This window comes from Macaca thibetana, chromosome 15 (assembly GCF_024542745.1).
Source record: "Macaca thibetana thibetana isolate TM-01 chromosome 15, ASM2454274v1, whole genome shotgun sequence".
NCBI classification, from domain to species: Eukaryota; Metazoa; Chordata; class Mammalia; order Primates; family Cercopithecidae; genus Macaca; species Macaca thibetana.
Genome location: NC_065592.1, coordinates 80,523,658 through 80,548,655, shown reverse-complemented (window position 1 = coordinate 80,548,655; position 24,998 = coordinate 80,523,658). Strand labels below are relative to the sequence as shown.

The 24,998-nt window shown below is 39.9% G+C and overlaps 2 protein-coding genes across 10 annotated transcripts in view; one reads left to right on the top strand and one right to left on the bottom strand.

The window, feature by feature from the left end:
- LOC126937902 (putative COBW domain-containing protein 7) overlaps positions 1 to 24,998 on the bottom strand; it is a 952,477-nt gene that overhangs the window by 140,097 nt on the left and 787,382 nt on the right. The window lies entirely within an intron of this gene.
- Positions 1 to 24,998, top strand: part of DOCK8 (dedicator of cytokinesis 8) — a 240,779-nt gene that overhangs the window by 49,811 nt on the left and 165,970 nt on the right. For 5 of the 9 annotated variants that reach the window (XM_050761724.1, XM_050761732.1, XM_050761730.1 and 2 more), the window contains exons 2-4: positions 2,616 to 2,718; positions 16,818 to 16,993; positions 19,905 to 19,976. In XM_050761724.1, the coding sequence (XP_050617681.1) occupies positions 2,616 to 2,718; positions 16,818 to 16,993; positions 19,905 to 19,976 (351 nt within the window). Of the gene's footprint in view, positions 1 to 2,615; positions 2,719 to 2,743; positions 4,102 to 4,486; positions 6,306 to 8,084; positions 11,247 to 16,817; positions 16,994 to 19,904; positions 19,977 to 24,998 lie in introns of those variants that run through there. The other 4 variants (XM_050761728.1, XM_050761726.1, XM_050761727.1 and 1 more) reach the window with 4 other exon arrangements.

Here is a 24,998-nt window from a genome sequence, read left to right as displayed (position 1 = left end):
ACTAATTTTTTGCCTTCACTTTTGTCTATGTAGAATATTTACATGTACACCTATCTCATTCTATTTAGATATAACTCATATACTACAAAATTCACCCATGTGTACAGTTCAGTGATTTTTAATATATTCACAGTCATCACTACAATCAATTTCAGAACATTTTCATTACTTCAAACAGAAACCCCAAACTCATTAGCAGCCACTCTCCATTTCTCTACAATATCCCCAACCCTAGGTGACCACAAACCTACTTTCTGTCTCTATAGATTTTGCAATTCTGGGCAGTTCATATAAGGAATCATAGAACACGTGATCTTTTGGTTTAGCTTATTTCACTTAGGATAATGTTTCCAAGGTTCATTTATGTTGTGGGGTATATGTACTCTCTTCCTTTCTATTGCTGAGTAATTTTCCATTGTGTGGATATACAACTTTCTGTTAAGTCATTCATCTGTTGATGGACATTTGGATTTTTTCCATTTTTTGGCCTTTATGAATAATGCTGCTATGAACATTCATGTGTTAGTTTTTGTGGGGAAGTGTGGTTGTCCTTTTTATTTATTTATTTTTTCAACAGAGTCTTGCTCTGTCGCCCAGGCGGGAGTGCAGTGGTGCAATCTCGGCTCACTGTGACCTCCACCTCTTGGGTTCAAGCGATTCTCATGCCTCAGCCTCCAAAGTAGCTGGGATTACAGGCACGCACCATTACACATGGCTAATTTTTTTGTATTTTTAGTAGAGACAGGATTTCGACATGTTGGCCAGGCTGGTCATGAACTCCTGACCTCCAGTGATCTGCCCACCTCAGCCCCGCAAAGTGCTGGGATTACAGGTGTGAGCCACCACACACTGCCAGAAGTATGTTTTCATTTCTCCTGGGTATATACCTATGAGTGGAATTGCTGGGTTACATGGGAGCTCTGTTCAAATTTTTCAGAAACTGCCAGATGGCTTTCCAAAATGGCTGCACCATTTTATATCCCAACCAACAGCATATGCGCGCTCCAGTTTCTCCACATCCTTGCAAACACTTGTTATTGCCCCTCTTTCTTGTTATAGCCAGCCTAGTCGTTGTGAAATGACATCTCATTGTGGTTTAATCAGAATTTCCCTCATGGCTAGTAGAATACTTACTTCCTATCCTAGTATTTCCTTATACTTTAAAAAAATTAAAGAAAGAAAATGCTGTAGAAAATTAAGGAGCACAATTTATGCTTGCCGCTACAGCTTCCTCTGGGGTTTCACACTTCCTTGACTCATCACATAAGGGGCCACCACTAGGATGAATGTGCTCCAGCCTTATTCTTCCAATCTTCTCTCCATTTGTCATTCAGAATCCTGGGAAAGAGAGATGCTTGTCCTGCCGTGAGTTATGTGCCCACTCTTTTGATTTGTGTTTCTGCCTAGACAGTGCACAGCATGAGCGTGGGCATCTTGAAAGGAAATTGGGGTGCCCTTGAAGGAGAATAGATGCCAAAGTTGAGACAAGAGCCTAGTTTCCTGCCTCTCTAGGTGTAACTCATTGCCAAGGTCAGGAGCAAAGCAAACCATGTAGGAAACCTCATCATGCGGGGCAGTTAATAAGTATGCCCTAGCACACATTTGCACAGAGAAAACCTAATAAGCTTCATTTGTAATATTTAAGTATTACATTTAAAGTAACAATGTTTAAAAATTTATATATACCCTCGTTGGATACGAAGCATGTTTAAAATATATGATCTCATTTGATCCTCTATAATCTCTGTTAGTTTCTAATTATATTCAGTAGCGGTATTGGTATTGTATGTTTTGGCCTCATTGTGGTTTAAATACGCTTTCGTGAACTAGCCTGAGAATCCAACCACCAACACAATGATGTAATAAGAAAACGTGCTCTGAGTTCCAAACAAATGGCTAACAGATGAGTACTCAGAAGTCAACTTGTTCGTAAGCTGGGGTATCACTGGCCAGCAGTCACATGCCAGCAGGTGTAAGTAGACAGTGAGGAACAACTTCCTCTCATTTGTGTGGCTCCCTAAAGTATTGGCTGAGCATTGTCCACATGGGTGATGCAAAGGATCACTCCACCAGGAGCAGTTTGGAAAAAATATAATCATTGGGAATTCCTGTAGCATTGAAGGTGCCTACAGGGAGGCAGAAGTGTTCATATAACAGTTCTCTGGTGTTCTCTGTTGTAGCAGCCAGTCAGCCAAATGGGTTCAGCTGCTTGAAATGAGAAAGGCTGGATCAAAATGGCAGCTCAGGATTTAAAGGATTCTAGTCAGAGACCAGACATCCTCACATAGAGAAAACTCTGAATGGCTGGGGGAAAAGGAGTCAAATGCCCTGGATCTTTTTCTTGGGCCTCAAAGTCCTCCTTCTGCCATCATCCTTCCAGTATTGGGCAGGACCCTGACTGCAGGCATCATGGCCTCTGTGAACTTCTCAAGGGTATGTATTATCAGACAAAAACTACAGTGCCCACTCACAGGCCACTGAGGGTATCTTAGTCAGTTCTGCTCATCACCCAGCCAAGGCCTACGTATTATAACATGGTATCAAAGATTGCATCTAAAATTGCAATGATTTCTTAAAATAATCATTTCATTTAGATTTTTCTATTTTAATCCAAGGTATTCTTCAGCGGAAATAAGGAAACAGTTTACTCTCCCACCAAACCTTGGCCAGTATCATCGACAGAGCATAAGTACCTCTGGCTTCCCCTCTCTTCAACTAGTAAGTATGAGTTCCAGGTTTACTTAGCGGTTGGTCAAGTGCGAAAGTGCTCAGGGTATGTGTTTGCCTCCTGCTCCTTAGATCTTCCTACCATCACCTCACATTCTCCAGTCACCACATCCTAACTCTGTGACTGCGTCTGGACATCAAACAATATCCCTCTCTCCCTCTGCCAACCAGTACTTAGGGTGCATAATAGAACCTCTGGGAGCTGTGGTTTTGATGTCTCCAGACTAGGTGGGCTTCCAGGCTACTCAGTCTCATCCAAATTATGGTTCATATTTGGGGGAGAAGGGCTAGCTTGAAAACTTACCACGATTTGTAGTATGCATTTTTTTGGAAAAGCCTATTCCGAAATCTGAAATGCCGAGTTACAGACCTCCTTTTTGTAAAATCATTTTCTTGCTAGTATAATTTACATATAATAAAATTCACACATTTTAGGTGTGCAATTTGGTGAATTTGGGCAATTTAGAGTCACTTAACCTTTACTCAGTCAAGATATAGAACACTTTCTTTATCCTAAAGAGTTCCCCAGTGCCCTTTTACAATCTCCTCTCCCAATCCCCCCCCAGGCCACACCCTCCAACTCACGCAATCTCTGATTCACTTCTGTCACTATAATTTTGCTCTATCTGGAGCTTCATATCCTGTTACAGTATGTACAAACCTTCGTTTTTTGAGACAGGGTGTCACTCTGTCACCCAGCCTGGAGTGCAGTGGGTGATCTCGGCTCACTGCAACCTCAACCTCCCAGGATCAAATGATTCTCCTCCCACCTCATCCTCTCAAGTAGCCAGGACTACAGGCACATACCACCACACCTGGCTAATTTTTGTACTTTTTGTAGAGACAGGGGTCTCGCTATGTTTCCCAGGCTGGTCTTGAACGCCTGGGCTCAAACGATTCTCCTGCCTCAGCCTCCCAAAATGCTGAGATTACAGTGAGCCACTGCGCCTGGCCCTAAACCTTCATTTTTAAAACACAATTCCTCTTAAGTTGAAGATTGCCTACATTTTTATATCAATGCCAATTGTTGAGTGTGCCTATATATGTTATATTATTTGAGCACTAAATGCCAGATGTGTGCCAAGTGAGATAAATCTGACAAATGAGATGGTTTGTAAAACCAGAAGTGAATATTCACTTCCTTTGTGAGAGAGCTCCAGCCCTCCTGTACTCACTTCCTCACACAGCACAGCAGCACTCTCTTGCTGGTTCTGGTGGTTATCTTGAAGAGGTTAGGTTATTTTTTGTTTCTACTTATTACTTCAAAACCACTTCTGCTCTTAGAAATTTTGTAACCTTCCACTCAGTTTCCGGTAACCGCCATTTTGTCTCCTGTAACAATTTACACGCCGTGTAACTGTGAATCTTTTAAAGGTATGTTTTACTGAAGTGATTTCTGGTTATTTCAGAAGGATAATTTGTGTGTTGTGTCATTAATGAAATAGTAGTACTAAAAAACCTATAGCATCTTTTACTGCAAGAGGTAACTTTCCATGCCATTTTTTCAGAAAATCTACTTATGACTTAAGTGGCTTGCTAGACTGCCCTTTTTATTTGTACTTTTCCTGTGTGTTTCAGGATTGCAGAGTATAATAAAAACATATCAAGTGCATAATGTGTCCATTTTTAGGTATATTAGATTAGCTTTACACCAAGATAAATTAGATATGCTTCTTGGTTTAATTTGTGCTAATATATATTTAATTGAAAATCAAATATATTTTTTAAAAGATTGACTGAAGCTATATTCCAAAATATGCAAAATTTAGTTTAAAATAGATTGGATACACTTTTAAATTTTAAACAAGGTAGAGGGTTTTAGTGCTTTGCTTTTAAAAAATAAATGAAGACTGCAGCTTTCTGCAGTAGCTGTCTTGGGAAATAGTGTGGACATCACTCCTAAGAGACATTAAGGAAGTTTAGCTAACAGGCTTTAACCTTTTCTCTCCATACCAGCTTTTACTTTTTTTTTTTTTGAGACAGAGTTTAGCTCTTGTTGCCCAGGCTGGAGTGCAATGGCACTATCTCGGCTCACCACAACCTCTGCCTCCCAGTTCAAGCAATTCTCCTGCCTCAGCCTCCTGAGTAGCTGGGATTACAGGCATGCATCATCACACCTGGCTAATTTTGTATTTTTAGTAGAGATGGGCTTTCTCCATGTTGCTCAGGCTGGTCTCAAACTCCCGACCTCAGGTGATCTGCCCACCTAGGCCTCCCAAAGTGCTGGGATTACAAGCATGAGCCACCTTGCCCGGCCACCAGCTTTTACTTTAATGCTGCAGCCTTAAATTTTTTTTTCAGGGAAATTATTTTATGTAAAGTTACAAAGGAAAATAATGGTTAATATTTGTAAGCATTCGTTTGGTAGTGTGCTGCCTCCTCAGTAAGTTTTGATGAAAGTGAATTTTGATGAATTACTACATTAGCTGGGTAGTGAAGTTAACATGTGGCTTTGCTGTCCATTTTCTAAGAGAAGATATCAAGAAACTAGCAACAATAAGTAAAATTGTTAAATTATGCAAGAATCACATGTTCCTACCTATCATCATTTAGTCTTGGTTCTATTTGCATGTGAATATCCTTTAAAATATATTACTCCCAGTTATTCCGCTTTACTTTTCTGAATCTCTTTTCCCATCTCTCGACTTCAACTTCAGTATATAGCCCTTGTTCCTTCTACCTGGAGAACAGAGGCATGTGGAAGCCCAGAGGATTGAATTCTTCTTTTTTTCTTCTTTCTTTCTTTCTTTTCTTTTCTTTTTTTTTTTTTTTTTTTTTTGATGAATAGTCTGCTTAGGAAATCCCATCTCTGTAATGTTTACCTGGTATCGTGTTGTAATGTCAGAATGAAGTGGCTGTTCTTCCCCTTAAGTCATCGTCCCGAATGAAGGTTCCCCAAAAGAAATCATCAACTTACATGGTGATTTCCTTTTACCTTTAAAAAAAATATTTCTTTTCATGGAAAGATAATGGAACGTGTTGGTAAGATTCATTTCTAGGAAGGCAAAGGAGTAGTTCATCATCTAAAGACTCTCAGCCTAAAGCTGTTTTAGAAAACGTTCCTTAAGATGAGAAACCGTAGGTTTTCATTGCATTATTTTGGCTAGTTGAAAAATAAGACCAAGTGTGTTCTGACCTTCGTTTCTCTTACCTTTATTTTTACAATGGCCCACTTGCTGATACAAATGGTTATTTAATTTTTAAAAGCATTTAAGTGAAGTCAAGTTATTTAGAACCTAATCAACTACACGTCTTTGTTGTTGCTGCTGTTTTGCAAGAGTGAAGAGCTTGGAGTCAGATGAATCTGGGATGAAGTACAGGTGTCATTTGTTAGTCATGTAATTTGTGACAAGCCACTTAATCTCTCTGAAGACTTCAGTTTCTTCATTTGTAAATTGGCATAATAATGCTGTCCCTACTAGGGAATATAGAATTATATAATAGGTCCTTTGTATATATTGGCTAATATTGCTCTCTTATGATTTGGCACTGTGGTGACACTGTGGGAGATTAAAAGAAGATGTGAATAAAAGGTGACTTCAGCTTCGAAGGGCTTTATGATTCATTTGGGAGAACAGGTAATATACAGTATCTATACTGGCTTCAAAAGTGGCAGGTGTTTAGAAGAGAAAAGGATACATGATGTACTAGGAGGCAAAGGCTTGATTGAGAAGGCTGAGAAGACTTAGAGTAAGGGTTCTCAGCCCTGACTGGACATTGAAATTATCTAGAGACAATTCAATGAGAATTCCTGGGGGCGGGGACCAAGCATCAGTATTTTAAAGTTCCCTGGGGACTTTAACTTGAAGCTCAGGTTGAAAATCATTTAAAGAACTTTGTTATTTATTTATTTAAATTTTTTATGTATTTTCTGAGATGGAGTCTCGCTCTGTCACCCAAGCTGGAGTGCAGTGGTGCAATCTTGGCTCACTGCAACACCTGCCTCCCAGGTTCAAGCTACTCTCCCGCCTCAGCCTCCCTAGTAGCTGGGAACACAGGCGTGTGCTACCACAACTGGCTAATTTTTGTATTTTTAGTAGAGACAGGGTTTCACCATGTTAGCCAGGCTGGTCTTGAACTCCTGACCTCAAGTGATCCACCTGCCTTGGCCTCCCAAAGTACTTGGATTACAGGCGTGAGCCACCATGCCTGGCCTATATTTATTTTTATTTTGAAACGGAATCTCCCCCTGTCACCCAGGCTGGAGTGCAGTGACGTGATCTCGGCTCTCTGCAACCTCTGCCTCCTGGGTTCAAGTGATTCTCCTGACTTAGCATCCTGAGTAGCTGGGATTACAGGTGCCCGCCGCCATGCCTGGCTAATTTTTGTATTTTTAATAGAGACGGGGTTTCGCCATGTTGGCGAGGCTGGTCTCGAACTTCTGACCTCAGGTAATCTGCCCGGCTCGACCTCTCAAAGTACTGGGATTACAGGCTTGAGCCACTATGCTCGGCCCATTTAAAGAACTTTAAAGGCAGAAGTATTCCAAGTAGGGGGAAAAATATAAAGAAAGGTAACACTTCTTTTTTCCTGTGCGCTTTGAATTTCAGAAGGTGTAGTAAGCAAAGACCACTTACTAACCCTGCAGATATATCCTAAGAAAATACAGTGGCTTCTGTCATCAATCTGATAAATCAGATGAGAGGAAGGGTGTATGTTTCATGTTGATTTTTCTTTTATTGGGGTTTTAAAAAACTCTGTAAATGTCAGGTCTGATGATGTGTGTATAAACATTTTCGAAGAAGATAAAATATTTTTGAATTTTGCATTTTTTAGTATGAAGGGGATCCATCATTTGAAGTTGGTTTTCTAGACGTGATGATAAACTTGTCCCAAGTCTGTTTGACACTCCTACCAAAATCCTTTGTTACCAGGGCTAGAAGGCGGCTGTGGTTAGTAAATAACCCTGTGTGTAGACTCACTCATTGAATTTTGGCATTCTCTGTTGCCACAGCTGTGTGAATGGATTAACCAGAAACCCTCTGATGCCAGCTGCCTATTTAGGCAAACAAGTCTATAATCAGTACCTCTGTTAAAATGAAACTGTAAAATACTATTTTCTTTTTATTTATTTATTTATTTAGAGACAGGGCCTTGCTCTGTTGCCCAGGCTGGAGTGCAGTGGTGAGATCTCGGCTCACTACAACCTCTGCCTCCCAGGCTCAAGTGATCCTCCTGCCTCAGCCTCCCAAGTAACTGGGACCACAGGCACACCATTGCACCTGGCTAATTTTTGTATTTTTTTTTTTTTTTTTTTTTTGTAGAGACAGAGTTTCGCCATATTGCCCAGGCTGGTCTTGAACTCCTGAGCTTCAGCGATCTGCCTGCCTTGGCCTCCCAAAGTGCTGGGATTACAGGCATGAGTCATTACACCTGGCCTGATTTCTGGTTGTTCAAAGTAGAAGCCAGGCACAATGGCTCATGACTGCATGTAATCCCAGCACTTTGGGAGGCAGAGGCAGGAGGATAGCTTGAAGCGAAGAGTTCGAGGCCAGCCTAGGCAACATAGTGAGACCTCATCTCTATAAAAAGTTTAAAAAAAGAAATTAGCCAGACATGGTGGCACACGCCTTTCGTCCCAGCTACTTGGGAGGCTGAGGCAGAAGGATCACCTGAACTCAGGAGTTCAAGGCTGCAGTGAGCCATGATTGAGCCACAGTACTCCAGCCTGGGCAACAGAGCAAGACCATGTCTCAGAAAAGAAAAGAGAAGAGAGGAGAAGAGAAAAGGAAAGAAGAGAGGAGAGGAGACTAGAGGAGAGGAGACAGGAGGTGGGGAGGGGAGAAGAGAGGAGAAGAGAAGAGTGGAGAGGGGAAGAGAAGAGAAGAGAAGAGAAAACATACAGAAGAAGAGTAACATACAAGATAAGAGTTAGGAGACCCTGTCTCAGAGAAAAGGAGAGGAGGGGAGGGGAGGGAACAAGAAAAGAAAGAGTTAGGATCTATGCCCTAAGGAAGTAAGGAGGATTTGAGACATTGTATAAGTGGTTAATAACCTTAAGCTACATATTTTATGGAGGGAAAAATCCTATTTTTAAAAGTGAGAATAGGAAAGTTTTGAAGTAAAATGGAATGAATTAGCTGGACCATAACGGCTCTGACTGAAGAAAAGGATGTAAAAAGCCACATCCTGGATATGTACCAAACACCATGGTTACATGGCATGTTTGTATATGTAACATTTATTGAAAAAAAAAGTCTCATAGCTTAGAAGGCATTCATTTTTTTTATGTGTATAGACTTCTGTGCAATAAAGCAACCTTTTTTCTTTTACAGCTCAGGATGACTTAAATGTTTAATTGCCTGATAAATATGGTCCTCTTTTATTCCTCTGATTCTATTGTTCTTTTGTACTTCATCTTTCAAGGAGTTGGGCTATTATTAGGTTTCATTGGTTGCACTGGAAGGGGCATGATGGAAAATGAAGATCTCAAGATAGTTTTCATGCAAATTCACAATGGAAGATAAAACAAAAGAGTGGCAGGCATTCTGCACACAGAGCAGACATTTCTTTGTTGTCATTGTGCAGTAGAGGAATCAACTCAGCCTTGGTGAAACTAGAGTGATGCCCATGGTGGCATGTCAGCATCTCCCTCTCAGTGGCATCAGTGGAAGATTGTTGTTGGTGGAAGCAGGGAAGTGTTTAGTCCATAAAGTATAGAACTTTGATATCACAGAAGCTAGAAGAACTTTACTGCCTTCAGCTTCGTTTAAAGATAGTGGAGAGCTTATTCATTCATTTGAGAAATATGTATTGGGTCTCTGTGTCAGGAACTGCTGGCACAGAAGTGAGATTGAAGATACAACAGTGAATACAATAGAGGGCCTATCCTCATAGAGTTTGCCTTTCAGAATGAGGGACAGACACAGACAAATAGTAAATGTTGATTGTATCAGGGAGTATTGAGGGCTTTGAAGAATGAAATCGTGACCCAGAAGAGATGCTTTTAGATTGGGTCATCTGTGAAGGCCTCTATCTGGAAAGGAAACACTTGGGCAGAGTTCTGAATGAACTTGACAAATATCTGAAGGAAAAATATTCCAGTCAGAAGGAACAGTAAGTGCAAAGTCCCCAAGACTTCAATATGTGACATGCTTCAGAAACAGCAAGGAAGCAGAATGAGGCCTGAACAGAGTGGGCAGTAGGAAATGCAGTCATAGAGAAAGCAGGACTGGGTCACAGGCCTCAGACACTGTAGAACATTGGCTTCTACTCTAAGACAGGAAGCTGCTGTGAACATTAAGATTAGGCGTGGAACCATCTGACTTTTTATGAGGATCACTCTGGCTGCGGTGTGGAAAATAGACTGGACGAGGGAGGGCAGTTAGGAAGATGTCACGGTAACTCAGGAAAGCAATGGCAGTGCTTTGGACTAGGGTGGTGGCAGGAGAGGTGAGAAGTGTTTGGATTCTGGATGTATTTCAGAAGCAAAGTGGATAGGATTTTCTGATGGATGATATGTAGAGTGTAAGAGAAAGAGAAGAAACAACATTGACTTTAATGTTTTCCACCTGGGCAACTGGTGGACTGGAATTGCCACTTGCAGAGGTGTGGAGGTATGGAAGGTATGGGAAGAGCAGATTGCCAGGAAGGTTAAGAGTTAGTTTGGAACTCATTGTGTTTGAGAGGTCTGTTAAAGTACCAAGTAGTGATGTTGAGGTGTAATTGGAAAGGTCAACCTGGAATTTATGGCAGAAGTTGAGGCTGCAGATATAAACTTGTAATTAAAAAATGTATATTCAAAGCCATGGGAGTGGATGAGATCATTTGAGATTAAATGCAGATTGAGAAGAGATTTAGAATTGAACTCCGGGGCACTGCATAGTAGGAGGAAAACCTAGTAAAAGTGGTATCTGTAAGGTAGAGTAACCAATGATCACAATTTGCCAGGGACTGAGAGTTTTCTCAGTACATGAGACTTTCAGAGACTGGGACACCCTGAGACAATTGGTTGCCTAGTGTCTGATTGCTGTAGGACCCCAGCAGTATGTGTTGAATGAATGAAAGGAGGTGTATCAGTCAGGTTCAATTAGAGCAACAGAACCTGTAGGAAATCCATATGGATGTGTATGAAGGTATTGGCTTAGCCTACTAAGCTCAAAAGTCCACAGGGGAGATAGTCAGGAAGGACATATTCCAAACAGACTGAGCCCCCTTGGGCACAAGCTGAAGCCTGCAGTCTGAACTGCCAGAGCTTCTACCTTCTTAGAAAAGGCTTCCAACTGGCTAAGTCAGGCCCACCCAGGGTAATTTCTCCTTTGATTAACTTAAAGTCACCTGTTTAGGGACTTTAATTACATTGGCAATATTCTCTTCACAGAAGCACCTAAATGACTGATTGTGTAAATGGAAAAAGGTGTGTGTATGCTACAAAATGGCTGCAGTCTCCCTTCTGTCCTCCAGCTCTTACAGGAGAACTCTCTTGTAGCTTACCCTGTCTGAAAACATACTGGAAAGGGAATTCAAGGAAATGTCATTCAGCCTAGCCAAGTTGACACATCATGAAACCATCACAAAAGGTAAAGCCTGGTTTAGGAACATTTGCATTTGCAGTCTTAAGTATTTTTATCTTATTTTTCAAAGGGGGTTGGGCACGGTGGCTCACGCCTGTAATCCCAATACTTTGGGAGGCCAAGGTGAATGGATTGCTTGAGGCCAGGAGTTTGAGACCAGCCTGGCCAATGTGGTGGAATCCTGTCTCCACTAAAATTACACTAATTAGCCAGACATGGTGGTGCATGCCTGTAATCCCAGTTATTCAGGAGGCTGAGGCACAAGAATTTCTTGAACCCAGGAGGCAGAGCTTGTGGTGAGCCATGATCCCGCCATGGCACTCCAGCAACAGAGTGAGACTCTGTCACACACACACACACAAAAACAGTTGTTTTGGTTTTTAATTTTTGATTTTCTCTTATGTTATTACATATACCAAATGATATATATAATGTGAAAAATCATGATGTAAAGGTGACCTTCTTGAATTACTTTGATCTTCATTTAAAGTAGTCTTTGGTCTCCACTGACTAGGAGACCACATACAGCACAACAGCAGAGAAAACAAAACAGTTCATTTTCATGTTTGGCTTTTAAGCTTCCAGGGACCCAAGTCTTGCCTTGAACTGATCTTAGGAAATTCCTCATTCCCTACCCCACCCTGTTTCCAAACTTCATCCCTAGTGAAACGCAGTGCCACTGTAACTCTCTCCAACCTTTGTTTCCTTCTTTGGCTTACCACTAGATGTATGTATATATGTTTGTGTGCGTGTGTGTGTGTGTGTTGATTGCCTCATAGTAAAGCCTACTCTTGAGATTAAGACTCCTGATAGTTTAGAGAACAGAAATCTTTTTTGGTTCCTGGTTATTATTTGAATTTGCAAGAGGAACAACTGCTAGGAGGCCTAGTAGTTAGGGTCTGCACCCACTTGCCAAGGGCAAGACTAGTTTACATGACATTTAAAATGACCAATTTCCTCCCACTTTAGTTTCAGTGTAGAAGGAGTAGGGGAGACAAATTATTAAATGTCAACTTGGGTGTAATGCTAGAACCATACTCAATAATGCTGTCATTACTGTTTGTGCTTACCAGCTCTTGAGTACTGGAATAGATTCAGACCTCAAGGGTTTATGACTTTATCATCAACTGGGTATGTTGCCTTGGCACATTGCCACACAGTGCTCAATGATGATATATGTTCTTTATCAAATTCCTCCCCCCCCAGATAATGGCATTATTTATGTGTGAGAAAGTTGCACATTTCACCACCTCACGGTTTATTAGAGTGCAGTTCCATGAGAACAGCTGTCTGTGCTCCTCTGTATCCCCAGTGGCCACCTCAGGGGCTCGGTATGCCCCACCCAGTAGATGCTCCGCACATCATTGCGGAGAGAGGAAATCAGCCATCCTTTTCTCCCTGGATAGTCTCTCCTGTAGATAACAGGGGCCGTTATCAACCAGGTTTTTCATCATTTGTGGCTTTGAATTTCAGGGACATGCCAAGTTTGAGGGGTTTTTTTTTTTTTTTTTTTTTTTTTTTTTTTGTTTTCTAGAGACAGGGTCTCCCTCTGTCACCCAGCCTGGAGTGCAGTGGTGTGATCATAGCTCACTGAGCCTCAAACTCCTGGGCTCACGTGTTTCTCCCACCTCAGCCTTTGGAGTAGCCAGGAGTATAGGTGGTGCATCACCCCGCCCATCTAACTTCAAAAAAAATTTTTTTTTTGTAAAGACAGAGTCTTGCTTTTTTGCCCAGGCTGGTCTCAAACTCCTGGCTCAAGCAAACCTCTTGTGTTGGCCTCCCAGAGTGCTAGGACTACAGGCGTGAGCCACCATGCCTGTCCAACATGACAAGTATTACTCTCTGACAGGAAGTGGATTTTTTTCTCACTGATGATTGCACACAAATGTCATATCTCCATGACGCTTCTACTCACTAGTTTTACAGCTCATGTCATCTTGCTTCAAACTATGCTTCAGTATAATTTTGAAGTGTATATTTCCATTGCCTCTCCTTGAGTAATTGATATTCTTCACAATAAGTTTACATTTATTATCACTTTTATTTACTTACTATTATTACTCTGAGCAGCCAATCTTATAAGAAGCCCAGAGTGGAATGTGTGGGTCATGGTAAATATATTATTTGACTCACTTCCAAACACACTTACTATTGCCTGGTGTTTTGATTATTTCAAAATATACAGCTTTCTTGAAAGGCCTGCAAAAGAAAACAATCAAAATTACAGTGGTTAAGAACATGAGCCTGCCTCGGTTTGAATTCCAGATGGGCCAGTCCCTAGCTGTGTAATCATGTGAAAATTATTCAATCTCTAGCCTCACTTTCCTCACCTGTAAAATGAGGATACAGGCTGAGCATCCCTAATCTGAAAATGCAAAATTCAAAATGCTCCAAAATCTGAAACTTTTTGTGTGCCTCCATGACGCCATAAATGGAAAATTCCACACCTGACCTCACGTGACGGGACACAGTCAAAATACAGTCAAAACATTGTTTCATACACACAATACTTTCTTTTATTCGTATAAGTTTAAGTGGTACAAGTGCAGTTTTGCTACATGAATATACTGCAAGAGGTAAAGTCTGGGCTTTTAGTGTCTCCATCAACCAAACAGCGTCCATTGTATTCATTAAGTAATCTATCATCCCTTACCCCCTCCCACCTTCCCACTTCTCCAAGCCTTTCATGTCTAGCATTCTGTGTCCATGTGTATACATTATTTAGCTCCCACTTCTAAATGAAAACATGTTATATCTGTCTTTCTGTTTCTGAGTTTTTTCACTTAAGATAATGCCTCCAGTTCCATCCATGTTGCTGCAAGAGACATGATTTCATTCTTTGTTATGACTGAATAGAATTCTTCAGCCACAAAATTATTAAAGATATTGTATAAAATTACCTTCAGGCTGTGTGTATAAGGTGTCTATGAAACATAAATGAATTTAATGTTTAGAGTTGGGTTCCATCCCCTAGATATCTCATTATGTATATGTAAATATGACATGATACGAAAAATTCAAAATTCTAAAACACCAGTTGAACTCAACTTGCAGTAAGAATGCAGACCTCACAGGGTTATAGTGAGAGTTGTATGAGACAATCCTAGGCCAATTTCTTTGCACATCATAATGCTCAATAATTATTACTTAAATGGGTATAAACTTTATAGTAATGAGGTTGGGATTGGAAAAAAATGCAGTTTCATTATTTCCTATAGAAGTCATTCAATCCTGACTCTAAACTCTGTATTCCATGTGGTGGTTGGGTCGGGTGGGAGAGTCCTCTTTATCCTGTGGGATTGTTCCTGTGGAGGTGTCTGTGGCAGATTGGCAGATACATTTGTCTTATGCATAGATGGTGTCTGTCGTTTCCTCTGGCAGAGTTCACCAGTGTCCTAATGCAAACTCAGTTTCATCTGGCTCCTGCACAGGCTGATCTCTGGCTCCTTTAGCCCCTCCTGGTCCCTGTTGTTTCATTTTGAGAGGCACTCTTGTGAGGACTATAGTTGTCTCTTCAGCTGACCTTCAGGTCCCCAGTCAGAGCCAAGGGAACTGACTTTGTCCCTTCTCATAGCACCTGGAAACCCTAGGAAATGAGGGGAATGCTTTGCTCTCAGCTACTGAGGTTGTCCTGTCACCTTCTTTTCTGCCCTCCTTTGCCATGGCATAGGATACTATAAGTAAGCAATCTCATTACTCAGTATATACCCAGAGGAATGTAAATCATTCTACCATAAAGACACACGCACCTGAATGTTCATTGCAACACTATTCACAATAGCAAAGTCATGGAATCAACCTACATGCCCATCAATGACAGATTGGATACAGAAAATGTGGTACATATACACCTTGGAATACTATGCAGCCATAAAAATAAGGAGATCATGTCTTTTGTGGGAACATGGATGGAGCTGGAGGCTGTTATGCTTAGCAAACTAATGCAGAAATAGAAAACCAAATAACTGCGTGTTCTCACTTACAACTGAGAGCTAAATGATGAGCACTTACCAAAACAAAGAAGAGAACAACAGACACTGGGGTCTACTTGAGGGTGAAGAAGGGTGCAAAGAGGGAGAGGAGCAGAAAAGATAATTATCCGGTCCTGGGCTTAATACCTGGCTGATAAAATAATTGTACAACAAACCCCCGTGACATGAGTTTAGCTATGTAACAAACCTTCACATGTACCCCCAAACCTAAAAGTTAAAAAAAAAATCCCAGACAGCAAATAGGGCATATTTTGCCTAATTTGTGGCTTCATCCTCACTCCCTAACTTACGTCACTCATGTCTCCTCCATCATCAGGGACAGCAAGAGTGGGGAGGGGATGGGGCATGCCACATCTCCATTCTCTGATCTAATTTCCTCTTGCCTCTTCAGCAGCACTTTGTCTCTCCTCTCCAACTTGAAGCCCTTATTGGTATATGGTTTCAAAGGGATGAAAAACCGGTTTCGTTAGTGCTTCCCTTGGATCTGCCCTTGTCTCCCATCAAGGCAGCGCAAGTAAAGAATCCAAGATGTTTGTTTTGTTGGTCCACTGGAGGGTAGAGATAGAGAAAAACAGTAACTTCCCTGCCCCCCAGCCCCAGCTTGGGCTGATGACTCCAAAGACTCAGCCATAAATGAACACTTCATAGAACTATTATTATTGTGACACAGATCTACTTGATCTAAGTGATTCTTTTACTTTCTTAGGGCGGTCATTCCTAAGTCTTTGGATTTCACAGAAAAGAAAATATATTTTAATTGAGGACTGACAAAGGTTGCCAACTTTTAATTTTATCAACTATAAGAACTATTTTTATAACTACCATCAATTTCTATTATTTCTTTTATTCCCCCTCTCTCCAACTGTGGAAGGTAAAATTGAAGAGCAAAGAACACTTCTTTCAAAGTGAGTAAATTTAGCCATATGAAAACTCAGCAGATTGCCCTGAGTTTGCCTGCATAGCTGCAGTCCAGTGGAAATTTCTTCCAGACCAGCACCAGTCAACCCAGTGACATTTAGAAATCACTGCCCTGGATTGTTTCAGCCACCAAAACACTTGGTATTCGCTGTCGGCTGTGATTATATATGACGTGCTTTCGAGAACCAATGTATAGCATAACTCAGGCCAAAAGAAACACTGTGCCTAAATCCTCAGCCAAGGAGTGTTGAGTTTGCCTGGATTTCTGGAAAATTGTCTCCATTCCCTACTTCACTGTATTTGGGTAAACAAAACATGGCCTTGGAGAGCTTTTGCGGGAGAAATTATAAAAATTCAGCGAAGCTTTGTGATCTCATTTTGGATCTCCTCAGGATTCCTCATCAAGTTGCAATTAAGGAGAGAAAAATTCCGCCTTGGGGTGTGATTTTAATTATTCACCGTGTTATGACTTGACTTTCTGTGCTGCATTTTTTTCCATATCACTACTTCTGTGTTTGACAGCTCCTCCAAAGAGTCGCTCTGTTTTATGCCAGGAGCGAAGTACTTACTAAGTCAAAGGAAGGCAAGGCAAACATCTGCTATTGCCTTTGTGCTTTTACCAGAAAACCTGGTGAGAACCTCCTTTTCCTTTTCCCTGCCCCTCCAGCCTCAGTTTTATGACCCTGTGGAGCCGGTGGACTTTGAAGGACTTCTGATGACACACCTGAACAGCCTGGATGTGCAGCTTGCCCAGGATCTTGGGGACTTCACTGATGACGACTTGGACGTGGTGTTCACGCCAAAGGAATGTAGGACTCTGCAGCCCTCTTTGCCGGAGGAAGGGTAAATAGTTTTCTAAAATGTAGATGTGATTGGGATTGTCATGATTGTTTTCAATAAGCGGGTGGGGGAGATGCCCTCAATCTGAACTTAAAAAATAAATAAAATTACTCACTCCATTCAAATGTGTGGGACAACTATATGATATCATCACCTAAGTATAGGTAGTATAGGTAGTTTTGAAATTAGTTTGGCCAGAGCTTTTGAAAAGCTATGTGGAGACTAAGCCAGTGCAAGGGATGCAGGGGAACCAAATGAAATTCTCAAGAGGAGGTTAAAAGTGCAGGCTCTGGAGCCAGACCACCTGGCTGCCAGCTCAGTGACCTTGGCTGAGTCACGTGACCTCCCAAATCCTCGGTTTCTCCATTTGTAAAAATGTCAAGACTTTTAATAATAACTACTGAAATGCCTCCATCCAGAAGCATTTTAATTGCTTACAGTTATGAGACTGGATCAAGTTAGAAACATAAGGTAAACCCACATTTATTGAGCATCTACTGTGTTCTGGATACTGAGATGAAAAGATGAATAAGTCAAAGTCCCTCTGAAGAAAGTGTCATGCAGCGCTAAAACAGTGGGGAGAGCTCTGTAGAATAAATATGTGAATAACTAATTAGGGCTTGAGTTTCTATAGTTGGTATTCTATATGTTTATAGGCATGGGCATTAGCTTTTGGTATCAAACTCACTGTGGAGTTGTAGCTAAATGAAACTCCTGTTGCTTCCAAAATGTAAAAAAGTAATGTCTCTTTGGAGGTTTAGGATAAACTTTTGTTTACATTTATTTTAAAAGCCAAATTAAGATTCATATCTTCCTGGACAGCTTCTACCTTCTCATCTTCCCCAGAAGGTCCCAGAAAGAAGATCCTGACACACAGCCCCTGCCCTCTTTACTCTGAGATATTCTAGTTCTATTTTGGATTTTATTTCATCACAGTATAAGGAGGTTGCATGATAATGGGGTGACATTATTGTGAACTGTTGCTGTCTTCTTCAGACAGTTCTCACTCACATAGGAGAACTGACCATATGTGTAGCTCTGATGTTTTAAAAATACACACTTTCCAGGAAACAAAAACATTGTCATTTTTGGGAAACATACTCCCCCATTTTCAGTCCATTTATTCAGGTATGACTTTAATATAAGTTAACACCTACTATTTTCATCTTTAGTGAAGAATCACTTTATTTATTCATTTATGTAAAATTTATGGATATTTCCAAATATGGTCAGAATCTTGGAAAAAACTGTTTAAAATGCTTACAGTAGCCAGTCACCCCTGCTTGTTCCTGTGGTCCCAGCTACTCGGGAGGCTGAGGCAAGAGGATCACTTGAGCCCAGGAATTTGAGTTCCGCTTGGGCAAAATAGTGAGACCCTATTTCTTAAAAAACAAAAACAAAAAACAGTACAATGAATTTAGAGGAAGGAGGAGTGGGTTTTTTTTTTTTTTTGAAATTTGATAAGGAAGATAATTTTTTTACTTCGCATCAGTTTTTTAGTATACTAATGCCTTGTCAAAAGAATTTATAGGTAACACACCTGTCTGATGGCTTTAAGACAACCTCTACTATTTCAGTTGTTGCCAAAAAGTCTTCTGTATAATTAAGGCAGGGGAAGGTATCATCATCACACCACAGTAAACAATAGCTGACTCCTGTTGAACACCCTGTGCCTAGCCCAGAACTTTATGTTGAGGTGTGATGGCGTGTTAGTGAAAAACATGAACGCTACAGGTGAGCTGCCTGGATTCAGGTCCCTGCCCCACCACTTGCTGCGTGACTCAGAACAAGATCCTTACCATCTCATTTTTCTGCAAAGTGAGAATAATAGTAGTGCCTACCCTATGGTGCTGATTGAGAATTAACTGAATTAATACATATACAATGATTGTCTCAGTGCATAATGTATAGTAAATTCTACCTAAGTGTAAACTATTAATATCATATATGCATCTTATTATGTGCCAGGCAGTCTTCTAAGCACTTTGCACACTTAACTGATTTAATCTTCATCAAAGCTGTCTACTAAAAGGGGCACTCTTACTACTCTAACGGCTTTAAGGTGAGGAAACTGAGGCACAGAAGGGTTGAGTGACTGGCTCGTGGTCACATAGCTATAAGGGATGAAACTGGGATTTGGGCAGTTAAGGCCCAGAGACTACATGTGTAACCTTTACAGTATTTCATCTAATACTAACAGCATGTCTCTTTTCTTACCTCCTTATTGCGAATGAGAAAATTAAGGCTTGTCACATTTGAGCCTTATTATTAAGCCTTATTATTAAGCATTTATTTCTGGTACTAATGCATTAGCAACAGTAGCAAAAAGCTTTGCTACAATTGTTATTTCTGATTTCAAGACTCTGAAGCACTTGAAGAGTATTGCTCATGGTGCATTCCTTAAGCAGACGTGACGGGAACCAACTGAATTAATGATCACCAACCAAAGCCAGTGTTTGCAAATTCGTCAAAGCATAAGACAACTGTTCTTTTTCCTGGTTTTCAAAAAGGAGAACATGCGTGTCCTAACAAGGTTACACATGCATAAAAAATATGTCCAAATTACCCTGTCAGAGATAGGTATTTATACTTGTTTTCCTTGTTTTGTATTTGATTACAGCTAGTTCTACCTGTCTTGTGTCAGAATGCCTTCAGGGATAGTTATAATTTAGCATGATTCTCTATAATAAAGAAAACCCACAAAGCAAAAAATGCCAACATGTTTGTCTCATCAAAGTAAAAATGTTTATTGCCTCAGGAATACTTCAGACATTTGGAATGACTGGGCAAGAACATCCTAAGCATTCTCACTGATAAGGATTTAAATTCATATCATGTTCCTTGCTTATGATAAGGGATTGTTTTGTTTTTACCCAGTAATAACATGTGTTTATTTCATTTTCTACCTCATTAGGGTTGAACTGGACCCTCATGTCAGGGACTGTGTTCAAACCTACATCCGGGAGTGGCTAATCGTGAACCGAAAGTAAGTTACTTTTTTTCCACTTTTTATATATAAATATTAATTTATATTGTTAGTTTTTAAATATTTCTTAATGCTTTGAACAGTTCTAGGTTTACAGAAAAATTGCATGGAAAATAGAGTTCTCATGTACTCCCTCCTTATCCCCACCCTGTATCACACACACAGTTCCCCCTATTATGAACATCTTACTTTAGTGCGGTACATTTGTTACAGTAGCTGAGCCAATATGGATATGTTGTTATTAACTAAAGTCCGTAGTTTACATTAGTGTTTACTTTTTGTGTTGTATATTCTATGGGTTTTGATGTATCTGCCTTTACAGTATCATATAGAATCGGTTCACTGCCCTAAAAATCCTCTGTGTTCCACCTGTTCATCCTCCCTCCCTGGCAACCCCTTTTCCTTTTTTACTGTCTCCGTAATTTCACCTTGTTCCTCAACGTCTTTTTGTGGCTTCATAGCTCATTTTTTTTTTATTGCTGAATATCTTTCATCACAGGGCTGCACCATTGTTTATTTATCCATTCACTTAGTGAGAAAGAAAGTTCTATTTTAAACATAAAGAATAGACTGCAGGCTTGCCCAACCCCTAGCCCATGGGAAGCATGGAGCCCAGGATGGCTTTGAATGTGGTCCAACACAAATTCATAAACTTTCTTAAAACATTGGAGATTTTTTTTTTTTTTGCGATGTTTTTTTAGATCATTAGCTATGGTTAGTGTTAGTGTATTTTATATTTGGCCTAAGATAATTCTTCTTCCAGTGTGGCCCAGGGAAGCCAAAAGATTGGGCACCTGGAATAGAGCCTTTTTGTTTTCTTCTAATTCTGATGAAGTCCTAGGGGGAAAAAATTAAATGAATTGAAACCTGGCCTCCGATTCAGAGGTGGTATTCAAGTTTATGACCAAGAAATAAATTACTTTCTGGCCTTCCAGTAAGGGATCTTTCTCTCCTGGATTAATCAAACCTTCTGTGACATTGTTCTGAGCTTTTTCTCTCCATGCCATGGACCTGAACAGCACTCTTTCATGAGAAACCTCTATGCCCATTGAAATTCTCAATCTACATGGGTGTACGTGTTGGGGAGTGAGATGTGGACTGTCTACAGATTAGGGCACACCCCACTAGAGACACATCACAGAACCTTTGACAAGGCATTAGTAGTTTAAAATTCTGACAGCCTCACTCCTCCTATACCTCAGTAGGAATTACTGTTCTATGGGGTAAATGATGAAAGACTTTGAGGATTGGGTTTTATCCAGCTCCTGGATGGGTGCCGTTGAGTTTGCGCTGAGGTTTTCTGGAATAATGTCAATATGCATATTATATTCAGCAATATTTTCGGCAGCAGAAAAAGAGAAAGCATTCGTTATTAAAAGTTATTAAGAGAAAGTTAGATGCTAATCCATCATCTGTTCTAATATGAATGGAAAACAAAGTTCGCTGGGCAGTCAAGTAAAATTATGGTTTGCTGATAATAAATAAAAGATTTCAGAACAAGTTGTTCTCAAGTTTTTAAATGCTATCATTGGAGGTACTTTCTGGACATTAAAGATCTAAAAAAATCTGAGAAGGAACAACAAATAGAAAGGTCCATTTTGATACATTTGGTTTTCAGATTTATTTTCTATTTCGGGCTTGCCCACTTTTTCATTTCTCATGGCAATACAAGCTTCTTGGAGTAGTGATTTTTCTTGATCTTGCACAAATGTAAAAGAAAAAAATGACTGTTTTTGGAATACTTTTTGTAGAAATTTTAGAAATAATTATGAAACAAAAATCACTCAGTTTCACTCTAGACAGATAATCATCATGAACATTTGATGTCTACCCTTTGAGTAATGTTGGGATTTTGGTATATGTTTGTATGAAAACTAAATAAGATTATAATATCATTTTTGTAACATGCATTTTCAGTTTTCACAGTAAAGAGTGATTCTATCCCTTTGCTATTAAATATTCTTCCTCAATACAATGATTAATGATTGCATAATATATTTATACCAAAATTTATTTAACCAATTTTAGTATTTAGACAATTCCTTACTTTTCAGTGTTATACTTAAAATGCAACAACATCCTTCTCACAAAAAATTTGTACATATTTATGATGTTTTCCTTTGGAATAAATTCCTACAAGAGGAATTTCTGTGTCAAAGGATATGCACAAATTTAAAGATTTGGAATGCTAGATCAAAAAGTATGCTGGGCACAATGGCTCACATTTATAATCTCACTCAGCACTTTGGGAGGTTGAGGTAGGAGGATCACTTGAACCCGGGAGTTCAAGACCAGCCTGGGCAATATACAGAGACCTCATCTCTACAAAAATAAAAATAAAAAATTTAACCGGGTGTGGTGACATACACCTGTAGTCCTAGCTATTCAGGAGGCTGAGGCAGGAGGATCACTTGAGCCCAGGAGGTCAAGGCTGTAGTGAGTGATGATTGCATCATTGCACAACAGGCCAAGCAACAGAGGAAGACCCTATCTCAAAAAAAAAAAAAAAAAAAAAAGGCCAGGCACAATGGCTCATGCCTGTAATCCCAGCACTTTGGGAGGCCAAGATGGGTGGATCACCTGAGGTTGGGAGTTCGAGACCAGCCTGACCAACATGGAGAAACCCCATCTCTACTGAAAATACAAAATTAGCCAAGCATGTTGGCGCGTGCCTGTAATCCCAGCTACTTAGGAGGCTGAGGCAAGAGAATCACTTGATCCCGGGAGGCGGAGGTTGTGGTGAGCCAAGATTGCGTCTTGCACTCCAGCCTGGGCAACAAGAGTGAAACTCCATCTCAAAAAATAAAAATAAAAAAAGATTAATTGTTGACACTATATGCATGAATCCTCAAGAATATTAGATGTTATAATTTATCAACATTTCCAATTTTATTTGTTAAAAGGTTGTCTTTTATTTTCATTTTCTTTAATTATTAGATTAGGTATCTTTTTTCTATGTCTTCTTGGCCATTTTTTATTTTTCCTGGTGTTCTGCTTATTCATGAAATTTGTACATCTCTATTAATGTATTTGTCTAGTCTAATGTATTTTTATAAACACTTTATTTGTTAAATACATTAACCCTTGTCTATCATGTGTTAAAAATGTCTTCCCCAGTATGCTTTTTGTCTTTTAAAGTTGTTTTTAATTTTTAACATTGAGAATTATTTATATCAGTAAATCTATATTAATATTTTTCCTTATGATATTTAATTTTGGCATCATGCTTAAAATTTGATTCACAAACTTATTATTATTTTCTAAGAGTTTGGGATTAAAGCATTAATCCAGACCATTAGCCACTTGACTATTGCTTCTGTTCCCTTATGCGTCTCCATTTGTTTTTATCTTTTCTATAGAAGTAATAGTTATCCATATATTTATTCTATGCAAGTTTTTGCATCTTGTTCCTCCCCCAAAAGAAAGGAATATCTGTTTTAACTTTATGTTTGGCAACATTCTAGGGATGGGATTACCACTGGCCCAGTTCTCTGCACCCCTGTGTAATGGAGCAGTTCCCTTCCCAAAGGTCAACTAGTGGACAGGAGAAGTGTACAACTTCAGAACTCATTGTCAGTTTCTGACAAGCTTTCTTGTAGAAAAGATGCATCTCTTTCTAGCCCTCTGCCTGATTCTCTTGCACTCTGAATCTAACACTCTGCCCATGAAAACTACAATTCCTAGCACACACTCCTCCCAGGGATCATTCTGTCTCTATGTGCATCTGTCATGTTTTATCTGTGGGGAGAATCCAGTACACTATTGCCAGATGCCCTTCATCTCCCAACCTCACATAGTACATTTTTAGCTTGTTGTTTTCTGTGAGTTGTATCTGTATTGTTTTAGAATGATGGTAGAAGGAGAAGGGCAAGGAGAAGGTGGTGATTCATATAAATGAAACCAAGTGGAAGCTGTGATGCCTTCATAGATAAGCCACTACTATGAAGAAGGAGAATTCAGATTTCTGTATAGACACTGACCAGGGACTCGTGGGCAGGAAGGTGTACAACACCTTCTTATCTTTATTCAGTGAGTTCGCCTTTGGGGAGACAAAGTTTGGTACATCCTTCTCTTTCCAGCTCCATCTGATCCACAGAGGTTCTGTCCAGATTCAGGCATTAGGTTATCTCTTCTTTTGGATGAGTTTCCATTTTTTCTGTGTCTTCATAAGTGGTTTACTAGAAAGTCAGAAGAGGATGCAATAGGGGTTGCTGGCCATTTATTAATTAGTGATTGATTATTTAGCTCTCCTTTAATTTGGTTATGTGCCAAATAATGTATGATTGTTTTGAAAGAAATCAAGTAATATGGAGGTGCATTAAGGAAAAGGCAAATCTTATGCCTCACTACTTACCAGCGTCCTACCCTTCCCTTAACTCACTCGTCACTGTATAAAGCCCAGCTGTGTAGCTTTTAGATTTTTTCATACCCTCACAAAAATATTTGTCTATTTATATTTTTCACATAAAGATATATGTATTAATGTATGTATTTATATATTACAAACTTTAAAAAAAATAACTGCCCATGTCAGAGCTATATCCCATTCTACTGAAATGCTGCCTAGTATTGAAAGGGTGAAGGAATGTGTCATAAATTATTGAAAGTAAATGAGCATTTGGTTGTCTCCATTTTTCATAATTGCAAATAATACTGAAACAAACATCTCTGCACATTGGCCCCTACACATGTGTGTGAATATTTCTGAGGGTAGAAATGAAGCCAGTGTACATGGCGTGCTCTGATAAGTACTGCCAAATTCTTCTCCAGAAAAGTCATGCTATTTCATTCCATTACCAACTGGGCATGAAACTGGTGTGTTTCCATATTCTTGTCAGTGCAGGATATTATTTATTAAAATAAAATTTAAATTCCTCCAGTCTTTTTTTAGTGTTTTTTTTTTTTTTTTTTTTTGAGATGTAGTCTCACTCTGTCACCCAGGCTGGAGTGCAGTGGTGCAATCTCCACTCACTGCAAGCTCCGCCTCCCGGGTTCACACCATTCTCCTGCCTCAGCCTCCTG